At 44.9% G+C, this 21,671-nt stretch overlaps 1 protein-coding gene across 6 annotated transcripts in view; it reads right to left on the bottom strand.

Moving 5' to 3' along the window:
- ATP11C (ATPase phospholipid transporting 11C) overlaps window positions 1-21,671 on the bottom strand; it is a 166,853-nt gene that overhangs the window by 74,101 nt on the left and 71,081 nt on the right. For all 6 annotated transcript variants that reach the window (XM_040405866.1, XM_040405864.1, XM_040405867.1 and 3 more), the window contains exons 4-10: window positions 16,603-16,683; window positions 15,690-15,797; window positions 12,306-12,434; window positions 11,463-11,566; window positions 8,184-8,231; window positions 6,282-6,346; window positions 3,781-3,862 (exon numbers count right to left, since the gene is read on the bottom strand). In XM_040405866.1, the coding sequence (XP_040261800.1) occupies window positions 3,781-3,862; window positions 6,282-6,346; window positions 8,184-8,231; window positions 11,463-11,566; window positions 12,306-12,434; window positions 15,690-15,797; window positions 16,603-16,683 (617 nt within the window). The remainder of the gene's footprint in view (window positions 1-3,780; window positions 3,863-6,281; window positions 6,347-8,183; window positions 8,232-11,462; window positions 11,567-12,305; window positions 12,435-15,689; window positions 15,798-16,602; window positions 16,684-21,671) is intronic.

Raw genomic sequence — 21,671 nt, 5'->3', positions numbered from 1 at the left:
AAAAGGAAATCCTGCCCTATACCTCTGTAGCCCATCCTCAGAAGCAGCGTGGAAGACATTATACAGCAGTATCGGGCAGTGTATCAGCGAATCCAGCTCTGGGCTGAGATAGTAAAACGTAATAAAGCCTTCAGCGGTCTGCCTGTGTGTCTCTCATTCTGCAGCTGTTCCACCCTCCATTTTCTATAGACTTCTACAGGCAGCATGTAACCTGATCCCTCAGTATTCTGATAGCCCAACTTTTCTTTCAAGATGGATTTTTATTTTATTTTTGAATTGATGGTGAATGATCATGCCAGGAGTTGAGAAGCATTTACACTATATGCTACGCTACACTACGCTGATTAGCAGCGATAATTGCCTGCTCTTCAGTGGAGGTGAAGAACTGTATTTACACGCAGCGGTCACCTCCACTGTATGAGGACGAATGATCGCTACTGCAATCGCTCCTACTCAGAGTCACTGTTTCTGGCCAGTAGAGTGCTATTTAAACAGCAAGAACTGCTGCCCAGAAAGAACAATTTAATGTGCCACATAAATGGCTATTTCACCAGATGAATCAGCATTTTGCTAGTTCATCAACACATTTACATGGGTAGATTATCGTCGACAAGCGTTTGTAGTAATGTTCATTACCAATAATCTGCGTGACAATCGGACAAGTGTAAATCCAGCTTAGAGGGGAAGAATAGAAGTGTTTTACACATGGAGAAATAGCCATTTTCTTGAATAAGTTACATAAAGTTTCTTATAGTCACTTTTACTATTGATCATTGCAAAGTTTGTTAAATCAACCACTTAAAGGGCTTCTGTCAGCCCACTAAACCTTTTTTTTTTTTTTTTGCTTAATAATAACCCCTACACTGCGATTTATCCATACATAAGTAAAATAATAATTTTGGTTCAGTAGAATTTGCTAAAACCCTATTTTTATAATATGTAAATTACCTTGCTACCAGCAAGTAGGGCGGCTACTTGCTGGTAGCAGCCGCATCCTCCGATGGTAATGACGCCCCCTCTGCTTGTTGATTGACAGGGCCAGCGGACGGGATCTTTCTCCGCTGGCCCTGCCTGTTTTCATTCAATATCTGGCGCCTGCGCCGCGGCCGTACCCATCTTCAATCGGCGCAGGCGCACTGAGAGGCGGCCACTCCCTCGGCCGCTTCATCCTCAATGCGCCTGCGCCGATGACGTCACATCTACACCCGGCGCAGGCGCATTGAGGATGAAGCGGCCGCCTCTCAGTGCGCCTGCGCCGATTGAAGATAGGTACGGCCGCGGTGCAGGCGCCAGATATTGAATGAAAACAGGCAGGGCCAGCGGAGAAAGATCCCGTCCGCTGGCCCTGTCAATCAACAAGCAGAGGGGGCGTCATTACCATCGGAGGATGCGGCTGCTACCAGCAAGTAGCCGCCCTACTTGCTGGTAGCAAGGTAATTTACATATTATAAAAATAGGGTTTTAGCAAATTCTACTGAACCAAAATTATTATTTTACTTATGTATGGATAAATCGCAGTGTAGGGGTTATTATTAAGCAAAAAAAAAAACACGGTTTAGTGGGCTGACAGAAGCCCTTTAAGTGAAAGGAAGAAATAAACTCAACATCAAACATCAAATTCATGACTGAAGACCATCAATACAACTTTGTGGCTTTTTCAGGTATTAAAGGGTTTCTGTCACCAGAAATACCTAAATTAAACTGGCTGACATTAGCGATGTGCTAGTGTCAGCTGAACCTAACTTGCCTATTCCTAGTTTTATCTAGGCCCCCGTTACTCCATAAATGTAACTTTTATAATATGCAAATTAGCCTCTAGGCGCGTTGCTCCTGGTTCTAGAGGCTCCGTTCTCCCACCTCTGTCACCTACCTCCAAGTCTTGATTGACAGGGCCAGGCAGCGTTCGCATCCTCCTGCTGGCCCTGAGTGCATGTTAAATCTCGAGCCTGCGCCGTGCAGTATTCGGCGCAGGCATAGGGAAGGAAGGACGCTCACTGGCTGCAGACTTCCTGAACGGCACGGTGCAGTCGCGAGATTTACCATGCGCTCAGGGCCGGCAGGAGGATGCGAACGCAGCCTGGCCCTGTCAATCAAGACTTGGAGGGGGGTGACAGAGGTGAGAGAACAGAGCCTTTAGGACCAGGAGCAACGCGCCCCCGCCCTCGCTCCGAGAGGCTAATTTGCATATTATAAAAGTTACATTTATGGAGTAACGGGGGCCTAGATAAAACTAGGAATAGGCAAGTTAGGTTCAGCTGACACTAGCACATCGCTAATGTCAGCCAGTTTAATTTAGGTATTTCTGGTGACAGAAACCCTTTAATAAAGTATGCAGCAGGCACCTGATAACTCACTGGTATCACCGCTATGGTGTGTCAGGGTAAGGGTAGGTTTACATGTTTTTTTGAAAGAGGTTTTGAAGCAGCTTTTCGGCAGGTTTTTCAGCCAAAACCAGAAGTTCATTTGAAAGGAATCAGAAATCTAAAAAGGAAAAGACTTCTACTTCTCCTCCCTACTGGAACCATTTCTGGCTTTGGCTGAAAAACCCGAAAGGAAACCTGCCTCTAAACCTTCTCCAAAAACCCTGTATGAATCTACCCTAAGGGAAGAGTTTACTCTGGGAACTTCCAACCTGGTAAGTAAATAATAACTACTCTACCTTTTCTAATTAGAATTCATACAGTTGCAAATCACTCCCTTAGGGCTCATGCACACGACCGTATGTATTTTGCGGTCCACAAAATCTGGATCCGCAAAAAATGCGTATGATGTCCGTGTGCATTCCGTATTTTGCGGAATGGAACAGCTGGCCCCTAATAGAACAATCCTATCCTTGTCCGTAATGCGGACAATAATAGAACATGTTCTATTTTTTTGTGGAACGGAAATAGGGACATACGGAAATATGGAAACAAAATGCACACGGAGTAACTTCCGTTTTTTTTTTTTTTTTGCAGACCCAATGAAATGAATGGTTCCGCATATGGTCTGCGAAAAAACAGAACAGACACAGAAAGGAAATATGTTTGTGTGCATGAGCCCTTACAGTTGTCAAGATCTCATTTATTCGGAGCCTTTATTTAGGGATACATCTTCTCCTTGATAAAGTGCTTGGCCTATTTCAAGGGAGATCTTTATCAAGCGGAAGTAAAAAAGGAAAGTTCTAATTGAATTTCTTCAAGAAGATATATTGAAAATGGAGAGGACAAGTTTGGAACATCCCCTTAACCTTGCAAGTTCTGAAAATAGTTTGGGAAATCACCCATAAAACGCAGGGCTGTGGAAAATCTAATACTTTTTACTTCCGTCTTGCAAGTTTATGAGAAGACACAGGTTGCTCTTTTACCGCATGGTGACATCCTGACAGTCTACAGAGCACTTCAGTGTCCTAAATGGGCTTCATTCGTTATACGCTCTAATGGGACATCAGCTTGATATGCTATGAAATTGCAACTAATGGCAGTTGTGACTGCGGAGCCCCCCACAGATATGAAGAAGAGGGGTGCTGATGCCTTGTGTCCTCAATCTCCATTACTCTGTATGGGATAATGGGAACAGGGCTTATTCTCGGAGGTTGTCCTTGAGCTAATAAACAGGACAAAGGGAAGTCCTTTAATTAGAAGTCCCCGGGATGGTTTTATTGAAAGGTTTAGAAGGAGAAATAACCTTGTCCTTGCTGACAGGAAACATAGGAGACAGCTTATCTGAGCAGATAGAACTGGTACGTCAGCGGAGGACGTGGGAACACCTTCTATAAACTGTTTACACTGAGACACTCACTTCTCCACCGCAGAGCGCTTCTGAGATTTTCCTTGGTAGTTCAAAGCCATTTTGGTCTCCATGCCAGTATAGACTGCGACACCTGCCGGAGACAAAGGCACGTAGCTGAACAAAGGCCGAGAGGCTGCACAGAGCAGATAAGAGGGCATTCTAATGCCAGGTGCCACTCTCAATACTATACTAAAGAATAACGCCAGCAGACAGTACGTACTCAAATGAAACCTAAAATACTGAAATAAAAAATCACTAAAATAAAGTGGCCTAAATGGGAGGAAATGCTCAAAAACACCAAACACTGTGGCGTGTTTATAACCGGGGGAGCAATTCATCCGCATGTGATCCGTTACTAGCGGCCATCCCCAGCAGACCACATGCACCACAATGGCATCCTACACAAGATGGGATAACGTGTGGATGCAAATATACAAATACATGAATCACTGCGAAAGGTGCTCCACAATGATATGCAACGGACAACACTGGCCGATCCCTCAGTCTGATGTTAAGAACTGAGACTTTAGCCAATGTATTCCTGTCAGGAACACATCGGAGCCCTTTTGCATCACCGTCAAGGTATCTCAGCGTGGCATGGGTCCTACCACTAGACTACCCTACGGTGTGTGAACACGGTCTGAGAGGTGCCAAGATCCAACTCACAGCCAAGCTCCCACAGGTAGTGCAGTGATTCACCTAAAATACATAATGACTTTGGTGTGACTGCTTAAACACTTTAGTTTCTATAAAGGGGTTGTCCCACAAGAACGTTCTACATTTTTCAAACCAGCACCTCGATCTGAATACTTTTGTAATTACATGTACCGTATTTTTCGCCCTATAAGACGCACCTAGGTTTTTGAGGAGGAAAATAAGAAAAAAAATGTTTTTAACCAAAAGGTGTGCTTTGGGTGGGTTTGAACTAATGGCGGTCTGTGCATGACACTATTATGGGGGATCTGTGGATGATGCACTGTTATGGGGTGGGGGATTTGTGGATGGCATTGTTATGTGGGGGATCTGTGGATGGCACTGTTATGTGGGGGATCTGTGGATGGCACTGTTATGTGGGGGATCTGTGGATGGCACTGTTATGTGGGGGATCTGTGGATGGCACTGTTATGTGGGGGATCTGTGGATGGCACTGTTATGTGGGGGATCTGTGGATGGCACTGTTATGGGGGGAGCTGTGGATGGCATTATGATGGGGGGGGGTCTGTGGATGGCATTATGATGGGGGGGGGGGGATCTGTGGATGGCACTGTTATGGGGTGGTGGATCTGTGGATGACACTGCTATATGTGTCACCAACAGATCCCCCCATAACAGTCCCATCCACAGATCCCCCCCATCATTATCCCATCCACAGATCCCTGAGGAGGGACTGTAGTAGGCGGGGAGAGCGGCGGGCACTGTACTCTGGCCCCGCCGCTCAGTATGTACTGTATTATACGTAGTGTTAATCATCAGATCTAAACTGAATAATGATGCGCTCCCCCTGCTCCCCATGTTTACCGTACTTACCTGTACACATGTCATGCTCCTGTAGTAAGCACTAGCAGCTAGCAGGCAGGCCAGGCGGCCGTAACTCACGGAGGTCACGTGCCTGCTCCACCTACTTCATTTATAAAGTAGGCAGAGCAGGCACGTGACCTCCGTGAGTTACGGCCTCCCGGCCTGCCTGCTAGCTGCTAGTGCTTACTACAGGAGCATGACATGTGTACAGGTAAGTACGGTAAACATGGGGAGCAGGGGGAGCGCATCATTATTCAGTTTAGATCTGATGATTAACACTACGTATAATACAGTACATACTGAGCGGCGGGGCCAGAGTATAGTGCCTGCACTGCCCGCCGCTCTCCCCGCCTACTACAGTCCCTCCTCCCTCCTCACTAATACATCGCAGTCTGTGATGTAAATTGCCAGCATTCGTCCCATAAGACGCAGGGGCACTTCCCCCCCACTTTTGGGGGGGAAAAAGTGCGTCTTATGGGGCGAAAAATACGGTAATTAAAAACTTAGTATAGCCCCCTGACTTATTCAATAAAATCTATCTGTATAGCGCCACCTGCTGTTTGCTCTTTTACTAATCTCTCTGTCTTGCTCACCGAGATGGAAGCACGTGCTCAGTTCCATCCTTCAACCTCCACCAGGTGCAGTAGAAAGGACACATCCCCCGAGAAATCTAGCAGAGCAATAAATGGGGAGAGCTCTCGTCTGGGCCCTTAACACTGATTCTACAAACCCGGCTCCCCGCGTCGCTCCTGGCCCCCACTGATTCTCCCCGTGCGCGGATGAAAACATCCGGTGTCCCCGTCACCGCCTGCTATTGGGGCTAAGTGTTTGTCATGGGACAACCCCTTTTAAAAAGACAATGACCCTAAAGTCTTACTTCTTGGCTGCCCATCTAGACTCCATGGAGCTATGACTACGGGTATAACAAATAAATAAAATAATTTGTCTTCAAACAAGCAACGTATACAACATATGAAAATTCTCATATTTACCGTAAATCTTCTTTGTATTTTTTAAAGTCGCTCCTTTCAGCAGCAAATTTTCAGGGCCCAAAGACCTAAATAAGAGTAAATTAAAGGACAGCATTGTGTCACTTCACTATTTTATAAAAAAATAAAATACTAAATGGAAATGACAACAACCTCCAGGGTCATGTGTGCGCCCCTGTCAATGTAGAGTTGTCAGAAAGGACGCTGTGTGCCAGAACAAGACACCGGAACTGGTACTGGTTATGCCCCAGATTTACTCATGTGTCTATAGCTTCTCTGTTCTTTTTCTGATATGCTCGACAAAAGGGTGGGGCTTAGTAGAAAGGGGTGGGGCTTCACTGGAAAAGGTCAGGACCTAACATGTGCCATTTAGTGCTAAAAATTTGTTTCAAACTAAGCCAATCAATATTTGGTATAGAGTTCGAGAAAGGGGTCTGTCCCTGCACCACATTTATCATCCAGCCTGAGCCCCTGTAATAAATCTGGTGCAGGTCTAGACGGCCGGTCTAAGGTTTCACCCCCTTTTTACAATTAGTAAATTTGAGCTAGTGCTGTGGCCGAGTCTGCTTACTGCAGCGTGAGGTTGTGTTGCAGTAACCAAACTCGGCCACTACACTGTGTGTGGCGCTGTGTAGTTCCGGAGCACAGTGGCTCATCAAAAGCGGGTCAGAGGGGGGCCAGAAGTCCAAACCCCGGCAATCTGATTATTGCTAATCTATCCTAAGGAGAACCCCTTTAATATCCATAAATTAATCTCAGCACATTGGTGGCCCTTAGAACCCCAGACAATAAGGATATATGTGGATTCCACTGTCAAGGAAGTAGATTTGGTGGTTTGAACTACAAATTACCCAGCACCTCATTGTGGATGCTGAATTATCTGCATTTCACTTTAAAATACTTGTTATAATAAAAGGAAAACAAAACAAAATGGTCACTACTATTTTATTACAGCAGCCTAAACACAGACTGTCCAGGATTTTCATATGGATGGTCTGTCCTCCGCTCCTAGGTCATCAATATCTCATTGAATGGCTCCAATTCCTGCCCTGCCCCCCTAAAATCAGCTTTTTGGAGCACAGCTGTGCTTGGTATTGCAGTTCAGGTCCATTCACTTGTATGGGACTGAGCTGCGCATAGGTCATGTGACTGCCTAGGGAGGGGCCAAAGGGCTCAGCGGCCTCTTTAAACTGCCGATCAGCAGAGTTACTGGTTGTCTAACCCCCCCACCAATCTGGATAGGCCCATATCAAAATCCTGGAAAACCCCTTTAGGGTACTTTCACACTAGCGTTTTTGTTTTCCGGTATGGAGTTCCGTCACAGGAGCTCAATACCGGAAAAAAACTGATCAGTTTTGTCCTAATGCATTCTGAATGGAGAACAATCCGTTCAGGATGCATCAGTTCAGTCCCTCTTACGTTTTTTGAACAGAGAAAATACCACAGCCTGCTGCAGTTTTCTCTCCGGCCAAAAGTACTGATCACTTGCCGGAATGCCGGATCCGGCATTAATTTACATTGAAGTGTATTCGTGTTCCGGTAAAACGGATCCGGCTTTCCGGTCTGCGCATGCGCAGACCTTTAAAATTGAAAAAAATTAATACCAGATCCGTTTTTCTGGATGACACCGGAGAGACGGATCCGGTATTTCAATGCATTTGTCAGACAGACTCGCATCAGGATCCGTCTGACAAATGCCATCAGTTTGCGTCCGGATTGCCGGATTCGGCAGGCAGTTCCGGAATCCTCTGCCCCAAGTGTGAAAGTACCCTTAAAGAAGCACTCCCACAAAGCTGAGGATCAGAAGAGAGGTTATAACTCACAGAGTCACTGGTGGGAATGCCTCTTTACAAAAATAGTAGTAAAAATAACTGCACAATAAAATGTCTACATATAGCGTAATACCTTGCTTTAACTTCCTGATTGGTGTATATGTTCATTCGTCCAACAAACCTGAAAAAAGAAAAGATAACCAAGATTATATCCCAAAATCCAGCTTTAAAGGGCATCTATCAGCAGATTTGTCCCTATGAAACTGGCTGACCTGTTACATGTGCGCTTGACAGCTGAAGGCATCTGTGTTGGTCCCATGGTCATATGTGCCCGCATCGCTGAGAAAAATTATGTTTTAATATATGCAATCAGCCTCTAAGAGCAACGGGGGCGTTACCATTACACCTAGAGGCTCTGCTCTCTCTGCTACTGCGTGCCCTACGTATTATGATTGACAGAGCCAGGCGTAATGACATTTACACTGCCTTGCCCTGTAGGGGACGTGGCAGTTGCAGAGAGAGCAGAGCCTCTAGGTGTAATGACAACGCCCCTGTTGCTCCTAGAGGCTCATTTGCATATATTAAAACATCATTTTTCTCAGCGATGCGGGCACATATGAACATGGGACCAACACAGATGCCTTCAGCTGCCAAGCGCACATGTAACAGGTCAGCCAGTGTCATAGGGACAAAACTGCTGACAGATGCCCTTTAAATGCAGAATACAAATGGACTGAAATGCAAAAGTCTTTTTCCTGCTGACTTAGTAGCACTGACCACACACAGTGATCTTATGAGATACAACAAAACATCTGTCAATTTATCCCCTCAAGCCCATTGCTCTAGATGTTGACTGAAGGCGGATTCTTTACTGTAGACTTTCTTCTAGGCGTGTGACTTACCTGGTGACTTACCTCTTGTACTATGCCCTATCAAGCTGTTGTGTTTCTCTTACCATCTACAATGGTTTACTAGCTTATCATGCACTGTCTTATGGTGTGTACAATTCACTGCGCAAGCGCCTGGGCTGTTGTAAAAAAATACTACTCAGGCCAACAATATAACTCCATCAAGGCAGCCACCTGTTAAATCCAGAAGATCTGGGTTCAATTTTGCCTTTTTTCCCCCACAAGTTTTTCAAATTAATTTCTCTTTGTGCTTGCAAGACACAAACTTTGGGTTGAGATCACTTAAAAAGTAAAATATATTGGGGTTAATTACTAACAGTCTTATGTCTCTTTTTTTCGTAAAATTGTCACACGACCAGTTTTTTGCGACTTTTTAAATGTCCATGTGCCGGCAAACTTACTAATTTTACGCTACAAAAAAAAAAAAAAAGGCCCAAATGTTGCTGAAAAACTACTCCAGCCGGGGGCTCACGTAGATTGTCTGCCATGTGCACAGACTACGCCTAATTTATGACAAGGTCCACGCCCTTCCAGCAGCAACACCAGCCTAAAAGAAACTGAAAAAGACCGCCAAAAAATGTCTTAATAAATGACCCCCATTAGCCACCAGCAGGGAAGTCTTTCAAAAGAAACTTATTCAAATCTGTGCAATGAACAGTAACATCTCATGTGGGTGCAGCTGTCAATGGCCGTCACCTCAGGCCTTACCTTAAAGGGCCCAATACACAGTACAGCAAAGCTGGTCGATCCCTGGTGCAAATAAATATTATGCAGCATGTAGTGTATTGATCTGCACATCAATACGGTCACATGAGACATGACGAGCGCGGCCTAAGGACAGAGCTCCTGACCGTCACAACCCAAAAACAAGAACTGCGGCTTCGTGAACAAGGGCCGGTAAAAGTGGGTTTGTGACCCTGGAGAAACAATTCATCACAATCCGGAAGCTTGGATTTCTCCAGAAGCAAAGTCCTGAAACCCTGCACTTGAAACTGTCAGAAAATCACAAGGTTGTGTAATTAAAACCCCTCGAAACACTTTAATTGAATGCTCTAGTTATTTTAATTAAGACAGGATTCCTAATTAAACGCTTTAGGCCACAGTCTAGCAAATTCTAAAAAAAAACAACAACAAAAAAAAAAATCTTCATGACTAATGATTCAGTAGTGAAACAAAAACCAAAGCAATAGAAATGTGTGTAAATCTTCATTAAAACTGTAGGAAAGGAGCATCCAGGATAGAAGACTCAACAATGGTGGGACATCTCTACTAGGAACGCTGCACTAAGCCGCCCCTCTCTAATTCCTCCTGTCAGTTGTGTCTAGGTGACTATTTAGAGACAGGCTTCAGGGAAATAACATTGTAGGAACAAAAGTCCAGTTTTAAGAAAAGATGCTCCAGAATTATTTCATGAGCAATTTGAGTTTTTACGAAATAAATAAAGACCTGTCAGCTGCCCCAAAAAATATGGTCTCACTTCAGTAAGTGGCATTTAACATGTAGAGAAAGTTATTACAGATCACTTACTAATGTATTGCGATTATCCATATTGCCTCCTTTACTGACGTGATTCATTTTTTCACCACATTATACACTGCTTCTTTTCAGGGGTTATGACCACCCTGCAATCCAGCAGTGGTGGTCGTGCTTACACAGGATACTATAGGAAAAGGCCCACAGGAGAGTGCTTAAGCCACTGTTTGTTTCCTATAGTTTGCAAGTACGGCCACCGCTGATGGACTGCAGGGTGGTCATAACTAGGGATGAGCGAATAGACTTCGGATAAAACATCCGAAGTTGATTCGCATAAAGCTTTGTTCTAATACTGTACGGAGAAGGAGCTCCGTACAGTATTAGAATGTATTGGCTCCGATGAGCCGAAGTTATTGCTTCGTGAAGTCTCGGAGACTTCGCGCAATAACTTCATAAAATAATTTGTACCTTGGAGCTGATCCCGAGTTCGGGAAATTGTTTTTTAGAGTACAAATTTTTATGAAGTAATTAAGTAATTCAGGTGAACAGAGCTTAGCCCCGGGCATTGATACTAGTCATGACGTCACTGGGCCTGCGGTAAAAAGCGAGAAGGCTGCGTTGCTACTGCCAGTGCCGCTGCCTTCTCAACCAGCTGATCGACAGGGGTCTTGGGTGTCGGACCCCCGCCAATCAGACGCTGATGATCTATCCAGAGAATAAATCATCAGTTTAAAAAAAACTGCAGAACCCCTTTAAAATTTCCTTTTTGCTCTGACAAAAGCATAGCCCTATCAAGGGAATGATATTGAAATAATACTAGTCAGTGAAATAACTGTTTGAGCTGTCAGCACCTCATCCTATTTCATACCCTGGCACTGACCGGCACTACCCATTTTTCAGCCAATGCGGTTAGAAATCCTTTGGTGCGGTAGATACTCTTGATTCAGCCGTGAAATAAGTCGGATTATGAAGCCGTTCCTGCAGGAAAGTGCTCCGTGCAGCTGTATTAATAAGAGATGGGAGCAGCTTACTTGTAAAGGTCGGGCTGGGGCTGTTCACATTCAATAGTGGCTCTGAGATTGCCCACCGCTTCTTCACTGCAGAAACCAGACGTTTCCCGTACAGCGATATAAGTCTGCAATAAAAAAAATATATAAAAAAAGAGCATGTACACAACAATCATGTACGTCTGATACTATACTTGGGATGTACCAGCAGTCCAGTCATTGATGGAAACACTGCTAGAATCAAACACGTCCCTGCTATTTATAACGCTGTCTGCACATCCACATTTTTATGGATGCCAAGATTTTTTTTTTTCCGATGTGCCATCATTATTCAGGTTACTGCCAGGGAGCGCTGCAATGTGCCGATGTGCAGAGAGATGAGCGAGCTGCAGATATCAGGAACTGGACACAACTCGGCCGTGCTGACCTTTTACTGGAGCATTTAAGAAAGTTAAGGAAATATTAACTGCTTGTTTGCTCCCAAACTATGAAATGTACTCAGTGTCATCTCAGAGATACTTATCTGCATGTCCCGGGATAGTAATCTGCTTTTATATCGCCACCAAAAACACAACGGCTCACTGAGTTTTCACATAAACTACTACACATCTGGCTTCACTAGAAATAGGTTCAAGGAACTTGTGGACTTAGCACACCCTGGAGAGCACTACATATAACCTGTCACAGCCTATTCAGAAGCGACCAGATACTATGGCCGTGTCTGACGTCAGTAGTTGGGTTTACACCCCGATAGTAGGTATTCATATAAAGGACAACCTGCAACGTGGGGTTTTTAAAACAGATCAGAAACATTTGGTTTACAGATCCTACTAAAATATGCAAGAAAGTGCAATGTAGTATCAGTACCTTGGCGTTAGACTCCCCGTCAAGACTCGCTGTAGTAACTGTGCAGTTACCATCTCCACAGCTGGAGGACAGAAGGATGAGGTCACATGGGAAGGTCTCATCATCTCTTACTTCTACTATGTCACCAACCTACAGAAATAAAATAAAAAATTGAAAATGATAGCACTTACTCACCTGAAGAATTGAACTCCACAGTAAAATATGTGCCCATGTTCGACTGCTTCTACGCAGATCTCCAGCAGAAACTTGGGCGATTACCTTGATGTAAGAACCAAATGACTTTTCACCCAGCTTGCAAGGAAATAGCGCATTCCAACTTTTAAAAGCTTAAACTGGGTTGTCTTATGAAGACAACACCTATGAATATGACCTATTAGTACATATCACAGAGGTGGGTCGCCTGCTCGGTACCCCCTTGATGATCCAAAGCTGCTCGGGAACCCCTCAATGATCCAGAGCTGCTCGGGAACCCCTCAATGATCCAGAGCTGCTTGGGAACCCCTCAATGATCCAGAGCTGCTCGGGAACCCCTCAATGATCCAGAGCTGCTCGGGAACCCCTCAATGATCCAGAGCTGCTCGGGAACCCCTCAATGATCCAGAGCTGCTCGGGAACCCCTCAATGATCCAGAGCTGCTCGGGAACCCCTCAATGATCCAGAGCTGCTCCAAACAGGTTGCTCCTGTTCTTGTAGACTAAAGTTGACTCAATATTACAAGGTCAGCCATTTATGTGGAATACATGGCTGGCCAGCAAACTCAGCTAATGGTCCAGGGTGCTGGAAGCAGGTCCCAGGTGATCAGCTGATCCCCTGAGGAGCCACATTGTGTAACGGTTGTCTCTGATGAGACAATGCCTTTAAGAGAAGCCCTAGGACATACTTACTAGTGAATACTGGAATATATTAGATAGGACAGAATTTATCTAGTCTACTTTTTAGCCTATGTATTATCTACACAAACTAGCTTCAATGCGGCTAAGTCTACTTTCACACCTGCGTTTAGGTGCGGATCCGTCTGGTATCTGCACAGACGGATTCGCACCTATAATGCAAACGCTTGTATCTGTTCAGAACGGATCCGTTTGCACTACCATGATAATGCAAACAGATCCGTTTGGACTTGCATTGAAAGTCAATGGGAGGCGGATCCGTTTTCAATTGCACCATATTGTGTCAGTAAAAACAGATCCGTCCCCATTGACTTACATTGTAAGTCAGGACAGATCCGTTTGGCTCAGTTTCGTCAGACGGACATCAAAACGCTGCAAGCAACGCTCCAGAGCGGAATGGAGGCTGAACGGAGCCAAACTGATGCATTCTGAACGGATCCTTATCCATTCAGAATGCATTGGGGCTGAACTGATCCGTTTTGGGCCGCTTGTGAGAGCCCTGAAACGGATCTCACAGGCGGACCCAGAAACGGCAGTGTGAAAGTAGCCTAAGCCTGCTATATTCAGTCTAGTCCCTGTTTAATATGTGATAAGGGGGAAGGATTTGTATCTCCAAAGTAAAACTGACTTTAAGATTCTGACAGCAGATAATTGCCTTTTCGGAGTCTTTATAGCCAGTTATGCTCTGAGCAGAGGAATTCTGATTCAATGCTGAATAAAACATGAACAGGAAATGCATTATTAAAGAAAGGGCAAACTGAGAAAAAAAGAAATAAATGTTCTTTAAAAGAGATATTCCCATCTCTGACATTAAAGGGCATCTGTCAGCAGTTTTGTCCCTATGACACTGGCTGATCTGTTACATGTGCGCTTGGCAGCTGAAGGCATCTGTGTTTGTCCCATGTTCCTATGTGCCCGCATTGCTGAGAAAAATGATGTTTTATTATATGCAAATTAGCCTCTAGGAGCAGTTGCAGAGAACCTGAAGCCTGTAGGTGTATTGGCAACGCCCCCGTTGCTCCTAGAGGCTAATTTGCATATGTTAAAACGTCATTTTTCTCAGCGATGCCAGCGCATATAAACACGGGACCAACACAGGTGCCTTCAGCTGCCAAGTGCACATGTAACAAATCAGCCAGTGTCATAGGGACAAATCTGCTGACAGATGCCCTTTAAGGCATATCCACAGGTGGGCCCCACATGTATTGGACTTTTATGGCATAGCCTAAAGAAATACCCCATTAACTTTGTAGTTATTTAGTTCTGTTTTTTTGTCATGAAACAGACACAAAATAATCCGCAGCATTTATAACATGCCTGTAGAGGGTTAAGCGAGCGAGTGCTTACAGCTTCCACCACTCAGCTTCCACATACAAAGCTTACAGGCTGCATACAGTGCCTAGCATTCAGCTAAAGAGGACATTTCAGAGAAGCATTGAGTAAAAAATCCCTGACCCTAAATAACCAAACAGCACTGCAGTAACACTGATTACAGCGATGGGCCGAGAGGAGCTGACTGACGGACAGCGGCCACCAATGCTACTCCCAAGTTTCCTTTTCAGCTGCATGCCAGCCAATGTATAGTTTGTTGATAGGTTCCCAGGTTAGATGGAGAGAAGTTTTTTGCTGCTCTTTACTAATAATAACTTGACATAAAGTAAAAATAGGGAACTGGAATAGTACAATTCTAATTAAAGCCGGTCTCTAGTAAAAAATAGAAAAAAAAACAACTGCAACTAGAGCTTCAACCTCCCAAATCCCACCAGGAAGCTGGCCCTGCTGTTTGCTCTCTGTTGGCCTGGCTGTTTCACCTTTGCCTTTATCATTTTATTTGTAATACTTGTGTATGTGCCCATTTTCATTGTCTAATAATCCAGAATGTATGAAAATGTGCACTTGTCTGGTTCCCTTTATGCAGGATTAAAGGCATTTTCCGGGGCTTTAAATACTGATGACCTATCCTCAGGACAAGTCATCAGTATCTGATCGGTGGGGGTCCGACACCTGGGACTCCTGCCGATCAGCCGTTTGAGAAGGCACCAGTGCTACTGTGATTGCCTCAGCCTTCTCCGTTCTCACCAAGCACAGCGCCGTACATCGTAGTGGCCATGTTTGGTATTGCAGCTCAGCCCGAACTGAACTGCGCATAGGCTATTTGAACAATGAACGGGTCATCACTCGACCTGGGAAGAAGCTGAAGAAGGACACGGAGCTCCTGCGAGAGCCGGTGCCTTCTCCAACAGCTGATCAGAGGGGGTCCCGGGTGTCAGACCCCTAACGATCAGATACTGATGACCAATCCAGAAGATTGGTCATCAGTATTAAAGCCTCAGAAAATCCCTTTAAAACAACTGCACTGAATCACTGACTACAGAGACAAGCAGATCCATATCCCGGTATCACGATGCTGATGGCACGCCACTGGTTGCCTACTTTGTATCATGCATCTTAATGCGGCAGTGTAAAAGTACAGCGATGGGATGAGAATAAATACCTTAATCTTCTCACTCTCTTTCTTGACTCGTTTACAGTTTTCTATAATATACACTGTGCTCTTATTGACCTCCTTGTCTGCTCGATGTCGGAGCCAGTCTTCAAAGCCCTAGTGCAAACAATGCAACATATTGTCACAAGCAGATCACATGGAAGGTCTCAGACAGAGGAAAACCTGGACAAGACAATTACGGTAAGAGAAATGTATCTCCAATACCAATTGCCACCAGGTACTGACACACATTTTTCTAACAAGTTTTTATTTTCCGATTTGTTATTCAATTTTCTGTACAGGATTATGGGGGCTGCCATCTTGACTGAGCTGCTGGTAAAGATGATCAGTATCTGATCAGTGGGTGTGTGACTTGCTGGGAATCCCACGGATGACAAGAATGAAGTGCCGGAGTGGTGGTCACGCATGTGCGCCGCCGCTCCAAAGCCAAGTACAGCGCTCAGCTGTCTCTGCCAGTCCCGTAGAGTTGACTGGAGCAACAGCGCACATGAGTGACAACCATCACCTCATTCTTGCAATCAGTGGGTATCCAAAAAGTCAGACCTATTATTACGCTTATGGACCAGGGTGGACACTGTAAAATTTTAAGATTTAGGTTTAACAAAAAAACCTGATTTAACTATAGGTAATTTTTTTAAGACACAGAAATTTACTAAGTTAGTAAATGAAATTTCCTTCGGAAATTCAGACTTTCCAGAAATCTGGAATTTGAATCTAGCAAATAATTTTGCAGGAGAAGTTTGCATACAAGCTTTATGTGGATTGACAGAGATCATTCAGTCTCCTCAGCATATTGGCAGGTCCTGGTTTGGTTGGTAGCGGCTCACTACTGAATGTTCGGAGTGTTTTTGAGCTGATACCAAAGCCAACACTAACCAGTGAGTATTGCCTACAGCCTCACCTGTTTGATAGCGGTAACTGTGATGACGAAGAAAAGAGGAAGGCCACTGGTTACTGGGCTTGTTGGTGTATCAACAATTGCCTACGGAGAAGAGTACAACAGTGTCATTGTTCCAGAGGATTATACAAGCACGGAAACACATAGCACATTCACTGACCTCGCACACTATTATAAAGAGATGTGAAATGTAGTGACAAGTCTTTAGGGTATGTCCACATGGGACATATTTTGCTGTGAAAAAAAATCAGCCCGTTAGTGGAGGAGACCGCTGCTATAACATGCAGTGATCTCCTCCACAGTATAGGGAGGAGCGATCGCTGATGCCATGGCTCGTCCCCATATTGATCACTGTTTGCATGCAGCAGATTGTGATTACACAGCACGATCTGCCGCCGGCAAACAATGTTTTTTAAACCTGTTGAAAGATTCCAATTACCTAATGAATGACCGTTTGCCTTAACCCCTTAGTGACCACCCATACGTGTTTTTACTGACGTAAACAAAGGGGGTTTTAGCTAAACGGCTGGCTTTAATCAATCATTACATGTACTTAAAATGGTGTATTAAAAACTATAACTTGTCCTGCAAAAAATAAGACCTCCTACAAGTACATTTATGAAAAAACAAAAAAGTTCTAGCTCTTGGAATGCAATTTCTTAAATATCTGCTTGGTCACTAAGGGGTTAAAGAGGCTGTGTCACTCATGTAGAGCAGTTAATACAAGGCACTTACTAACGTATTGTTATTATCCATATTGCTTCCTTTGCTGGCTGGTTTTATTTGTCCATTACATTATACACTGCTCGTTTCCATGGTTACAACCACCCTGCAATCCATCAGTGGTGGCCGTGCTTGCACACTATAGGAAAAAGTACTAGCCTATGTGCACTCCCATGGTCCCGGTCACCAGAGAGGCTGACGCTTTTACCTATAGTGTGCAAGCACGACCACCACTGATTGATTGCAGGGTGGTCGTAACCATGGAAAAAAGCAGTGTGTAATGAGATAGAAAAATGAATCCAGCAAAAAAAAGGAAGCAATATGGATAATAACAATACATTAGTAAGTGCCTTGTATTAACTATCTCTATATGATAAAGGCAACTTACTGAAGTGAGACAACCCCTTTTAAAAGGGACTGTGTCACTCATGTAGAGAAGTTAATACAAGTTAATACTTCCTAATGTATTATGATTATCCATATTGCCTTTACTGATTTTATTCATTTTTCCATCACATTACACACTGCTCATTTCCAGGGGTTACAGCCACTCTGTAATCCAACAGTGGTGGTCGTGCTTGCACACTATAGGAAAAGATGCTGGCCTCTCTGGGGGCTGGGATGGTGGGAGCTCACATAGGTTTCTACTTTTTTCTATAGTGTGCAAGTACGACCACCGCTGTTGGATTACAGAGTGGTTATAACCCCTGGAAATTAATCAGCGAATAATGTAATGGAAAAACAAATCAAACCAACAAAGGAGGCAACATGGACAGCTACAATACATTAGTAAGTGCCTTGTATTAAGTTTGGCTACTTGATAAATTCCATCTGCTGAAGTGAGACAACCCCATTAAAGACTCAGGCTAGAAGGCAACACAAAGTGGCCTATGGTAAAACTTTTTCAGAAGGTTTCTTGAAACTTTCTCTTTTATAGGAAAACATTGTAGTCACTCGAGAGTCAAGAAAATATTGCATTTTACCACATGTCAAGGGTGACTCGATGGGGTTGCAGAACCCTAGTCTAAGGCTACTTTCACGCTTCGATGGGGACAAAACGCAACTGAACAGAAAGGAATGCTCCAAAATGCATTCCCATACCAGAGAGCAAACCCTCATGGGATGCAGCGCAAAACGGATCCGGCATGACCCATAATGCAAGTCAATGGGAACAGAAAACGGATCCGTACCCCATTGACTTTCAATGGTGTTCATGATGGATCCATCTTGGCTATGCAGATGCAGATGGTTGTATTATCAGTAACGGAAGGGTTTTTGCTGATCCCTGCCAGAGTGTGACAGTAGCCTAAGAGATAGTAGGAGGTGCTGGCCTGCTCATATCTCTTGTGTGACCTATAGTAATCATACATCTCTCTGCCCTGGAGCACACACTATACCGTCCATTGTATACCATTCTATACCAGCATTTTATCCCAGTTCAAACAATGACCCATCTAGATGAGAGATCACTGCAGGCATAACGACATGGAAATAGAGTCAAACAGGAACTGGTGACCTTTACTAGAACTGGGAGCTAAATGGGGGGAGAGAAAGAACCCAAGGGTAGGAGCAATAGACCTGCAGAAGACTCTACAAACTGTAAAACCAAGTGCAAAACACTGAACAAGGGTGTTCATGGAAGGATACCGCCGCTGTCCAAAAAAAAAAAAAAAAAACCTTCTTAAGTTTGGCCAAGATCATCTGGATGGTCTTCATGCACCAGATGCTGCAGTGACAAATCCTGACACTATAGACGGTGGTGTGTTCAGTGATCTATTCCTCGGCAGCATAACAACATGGCGGTGGTTTAGTGGCCACAAATCTAGTGACGTGACAGCTTTCATTTAAAGGGGTTATGCAGGCAGTATATATTGATGACCTTTCCTCAATGTCAGACCCCTGCCGATCAGCTGTTTGAGGAGGAGTGCGAGCGCTGCTTCCTTACACTAAGCGTAGTCTCCCTTGCAGCCGTGTAATTACAAGTACTCACTCCATGCAAGTGAATGAAGAGAGTACTTGTAATTACACTGCACTCCCAAGACGACGGGCAGTGTAACGAAGAAAAGGTGGGACTCCCGCTGATCAGATATTGATGACCTATCCTGAGGATAGGTCATCAATATATACTGCCTGCACAACCCCTTTAAGTACGTGTACATATATCAGGGCACGTGAATGAACAATGCCCCCCAATCCTTGTACACATGTAGGATTACCACATGAATAATAGTGTTCCAATGCATTGGTGATTCAGAATAATGGATACTTAAAAGAGTAAATTAGGGGGGCGTAGCCTGAGAGCGCATGGAGTAGGTCGCACCGCTCATAGCTCCTGCCGATATCCTGAATATTTGTGTGGTAGCAACCCCTGAATCGCAGATCTTTCCTTACCTGGTGGGTGAGAAGTGACCGGAGGGTGCGGTGATAACTTTGTGAGCTCCGACATGCCGAGGAAGTCCAGCAAGGGGCCGCGATCCGACAGGCCAGAGGTGAGCCGGCATGGCGCCGAGGAAGAAGAGGGGCCGGCCTTACAGCCAAAGCTGAGCCAGAGTGCTGCCGCAAAGCTGAGCAAGTTTGCTTGCACAGATAGCGATGTAGGAGATTGGGCCGAGGGAAAGGAGACGGACGCACATACCTCCTCTGAACAGGAGGATGGATCCATCGATGGGGAGGCCCTGGATGCGGTGAATTGGCCGCCATTGACCCCTGCACGGCCGGCTAAAAGCGCGGTAGGCCCTAAAGCTGTGGCCAATGAAGAGCCCACTTTAAAAGATATCATGGCCGCTGTGGCCAGCTGTAACAGCACACTGAAGGTGCTTACAGTGCAAGTTGGCAGCCTGAGGTCGGATGTGTCTATAATTAGGCACGACCTACACAAAATTTCTGAGCGCACCTCTGAATTGGTTATGGTTATGTATCTCTATATGCTTCCAGTTCTAGTTCTGAGGAGGCTCTGAATGACTTCCTAGTGGAGGCACAGTTATCGGTGCTGTCGGAGGAGGATAGAGTAAGGCTGGAGGAGCCGATTTCACTTGAAGAACTGGAAGCTGCGCGTGGGGATATGGCGAACGATATGGCGAACGGTAAGGCGCCTGGAGCCGATGGACTCCCAGTAGAGGTGTATAAAAAGCTGCAGGGGATATTACTTCCTGAATTACTTAAGGTGCTTGAGCACTCATTGGAGGCAGGTTCGCTACCACATTCGATGCAGGAAGCTATAATTGTGGTTATACCTAAAACAGGGAAGGATCCTAAAATTCCGGATTCCTACAGACCAATTTCGCTTCTCACGGCTGATGTTAAGCTCCTGGCGAAGGTGTTGGCGAACAGGCTGTCCAAGGTGATCCTGACTATTGTGCACCCGGACCAGATGGGATTTATGCCTGGGAAATCGACGGCTATTAATCTCCGTAGGCTATATGCTAGTTTGAATATTCCGGCGGATAATTGTGGAGATAGGGCCTTGCTCGCTCTCGACGCCGCCAAGGCGTTTGATAGTGTGGAGTGGAGCTACTTGTGGGGGGTCTTGAGAAACATGGGCTTTGGAGCGCGGTTCATTCAGTGGGTAAAGGTCCTGTACTCTAATCCCAAGGCGAGAATCAGAGCTAATGGAGGGTTGTCAGACTGTTTCGTCCTGGCCAGGGGCACCAGACAGGGATGCCCATTGTCGCCCTTATTGTTTGCTCTCGCAATAGAGCCGCTCGCAGCCTACATTCGTTTATCAACAAATATAGAGGGGTTTAGATACGGTGGGCTGCACAACAAAGTGGCTATGTACGCTGATGACACTCTGCTTTTTATGGGGCGATACGAAAAATCCTCTTTGATGCCAATTGATGGGCAGGCCCTGTCAGGTAGACAAGTAGATAGTCTGGTTCCCTGGGTGGATAAATTTAAATACTTGGGACTGTATATAACACCTAGACTGTCTGAATTCGAGGACCTTAATCTGTCTCCGTTGCTTGTTACTTTCAGGCTAAAGGTGAGGTCATGGTGTAGGCTCTTTCTTTCTGTGGTAGGTAGAGTGAACCTTTTAAAAATGGTTATGATGCCCCAGTTGCTCTATGTATTGAACAATGCTCCCGTATGGATCCCCCTGGATAGATTTAAGAAAATTCACTCTATATTTAGGGATCTTATTTGGAAATATGGTCAGGCTAGGATTAAATTGGAAACATTGCAGTACTCCAAGTCTGAAGGTGGCCTGGCTGTTCCTAATGCATGGATTTACTTTTTGGCTTCCCAATGTCAGCATTTCAAGAGATGGATTAGCTTCCAAGTGCCGGATATGACAGGGCAGATACTGCAGCATTGGTTGGGCAGTCGGGACCTCATGGGCATTCTGGAAG

The sequence above is a fragment of the Bufo bufo genome, chromosome 8, assembly GCF_905171765.1.
Source record: "Bufo bufo chromosome 8, aBufBuf1.1, whole genome shotgun sequence".
In the NCBI taxonomy this organism is placed as follows: Eukaryota; Metazoa; Chordata; class Amphibia; order Anura; family Bufonidae; genus Bufo; species Bufo bufo.
The sequence above is the reverse complement of the archived record's forward strand: the minus strand, read 5'-3'. Positions and strand labels throughout refer to the sequence as shown.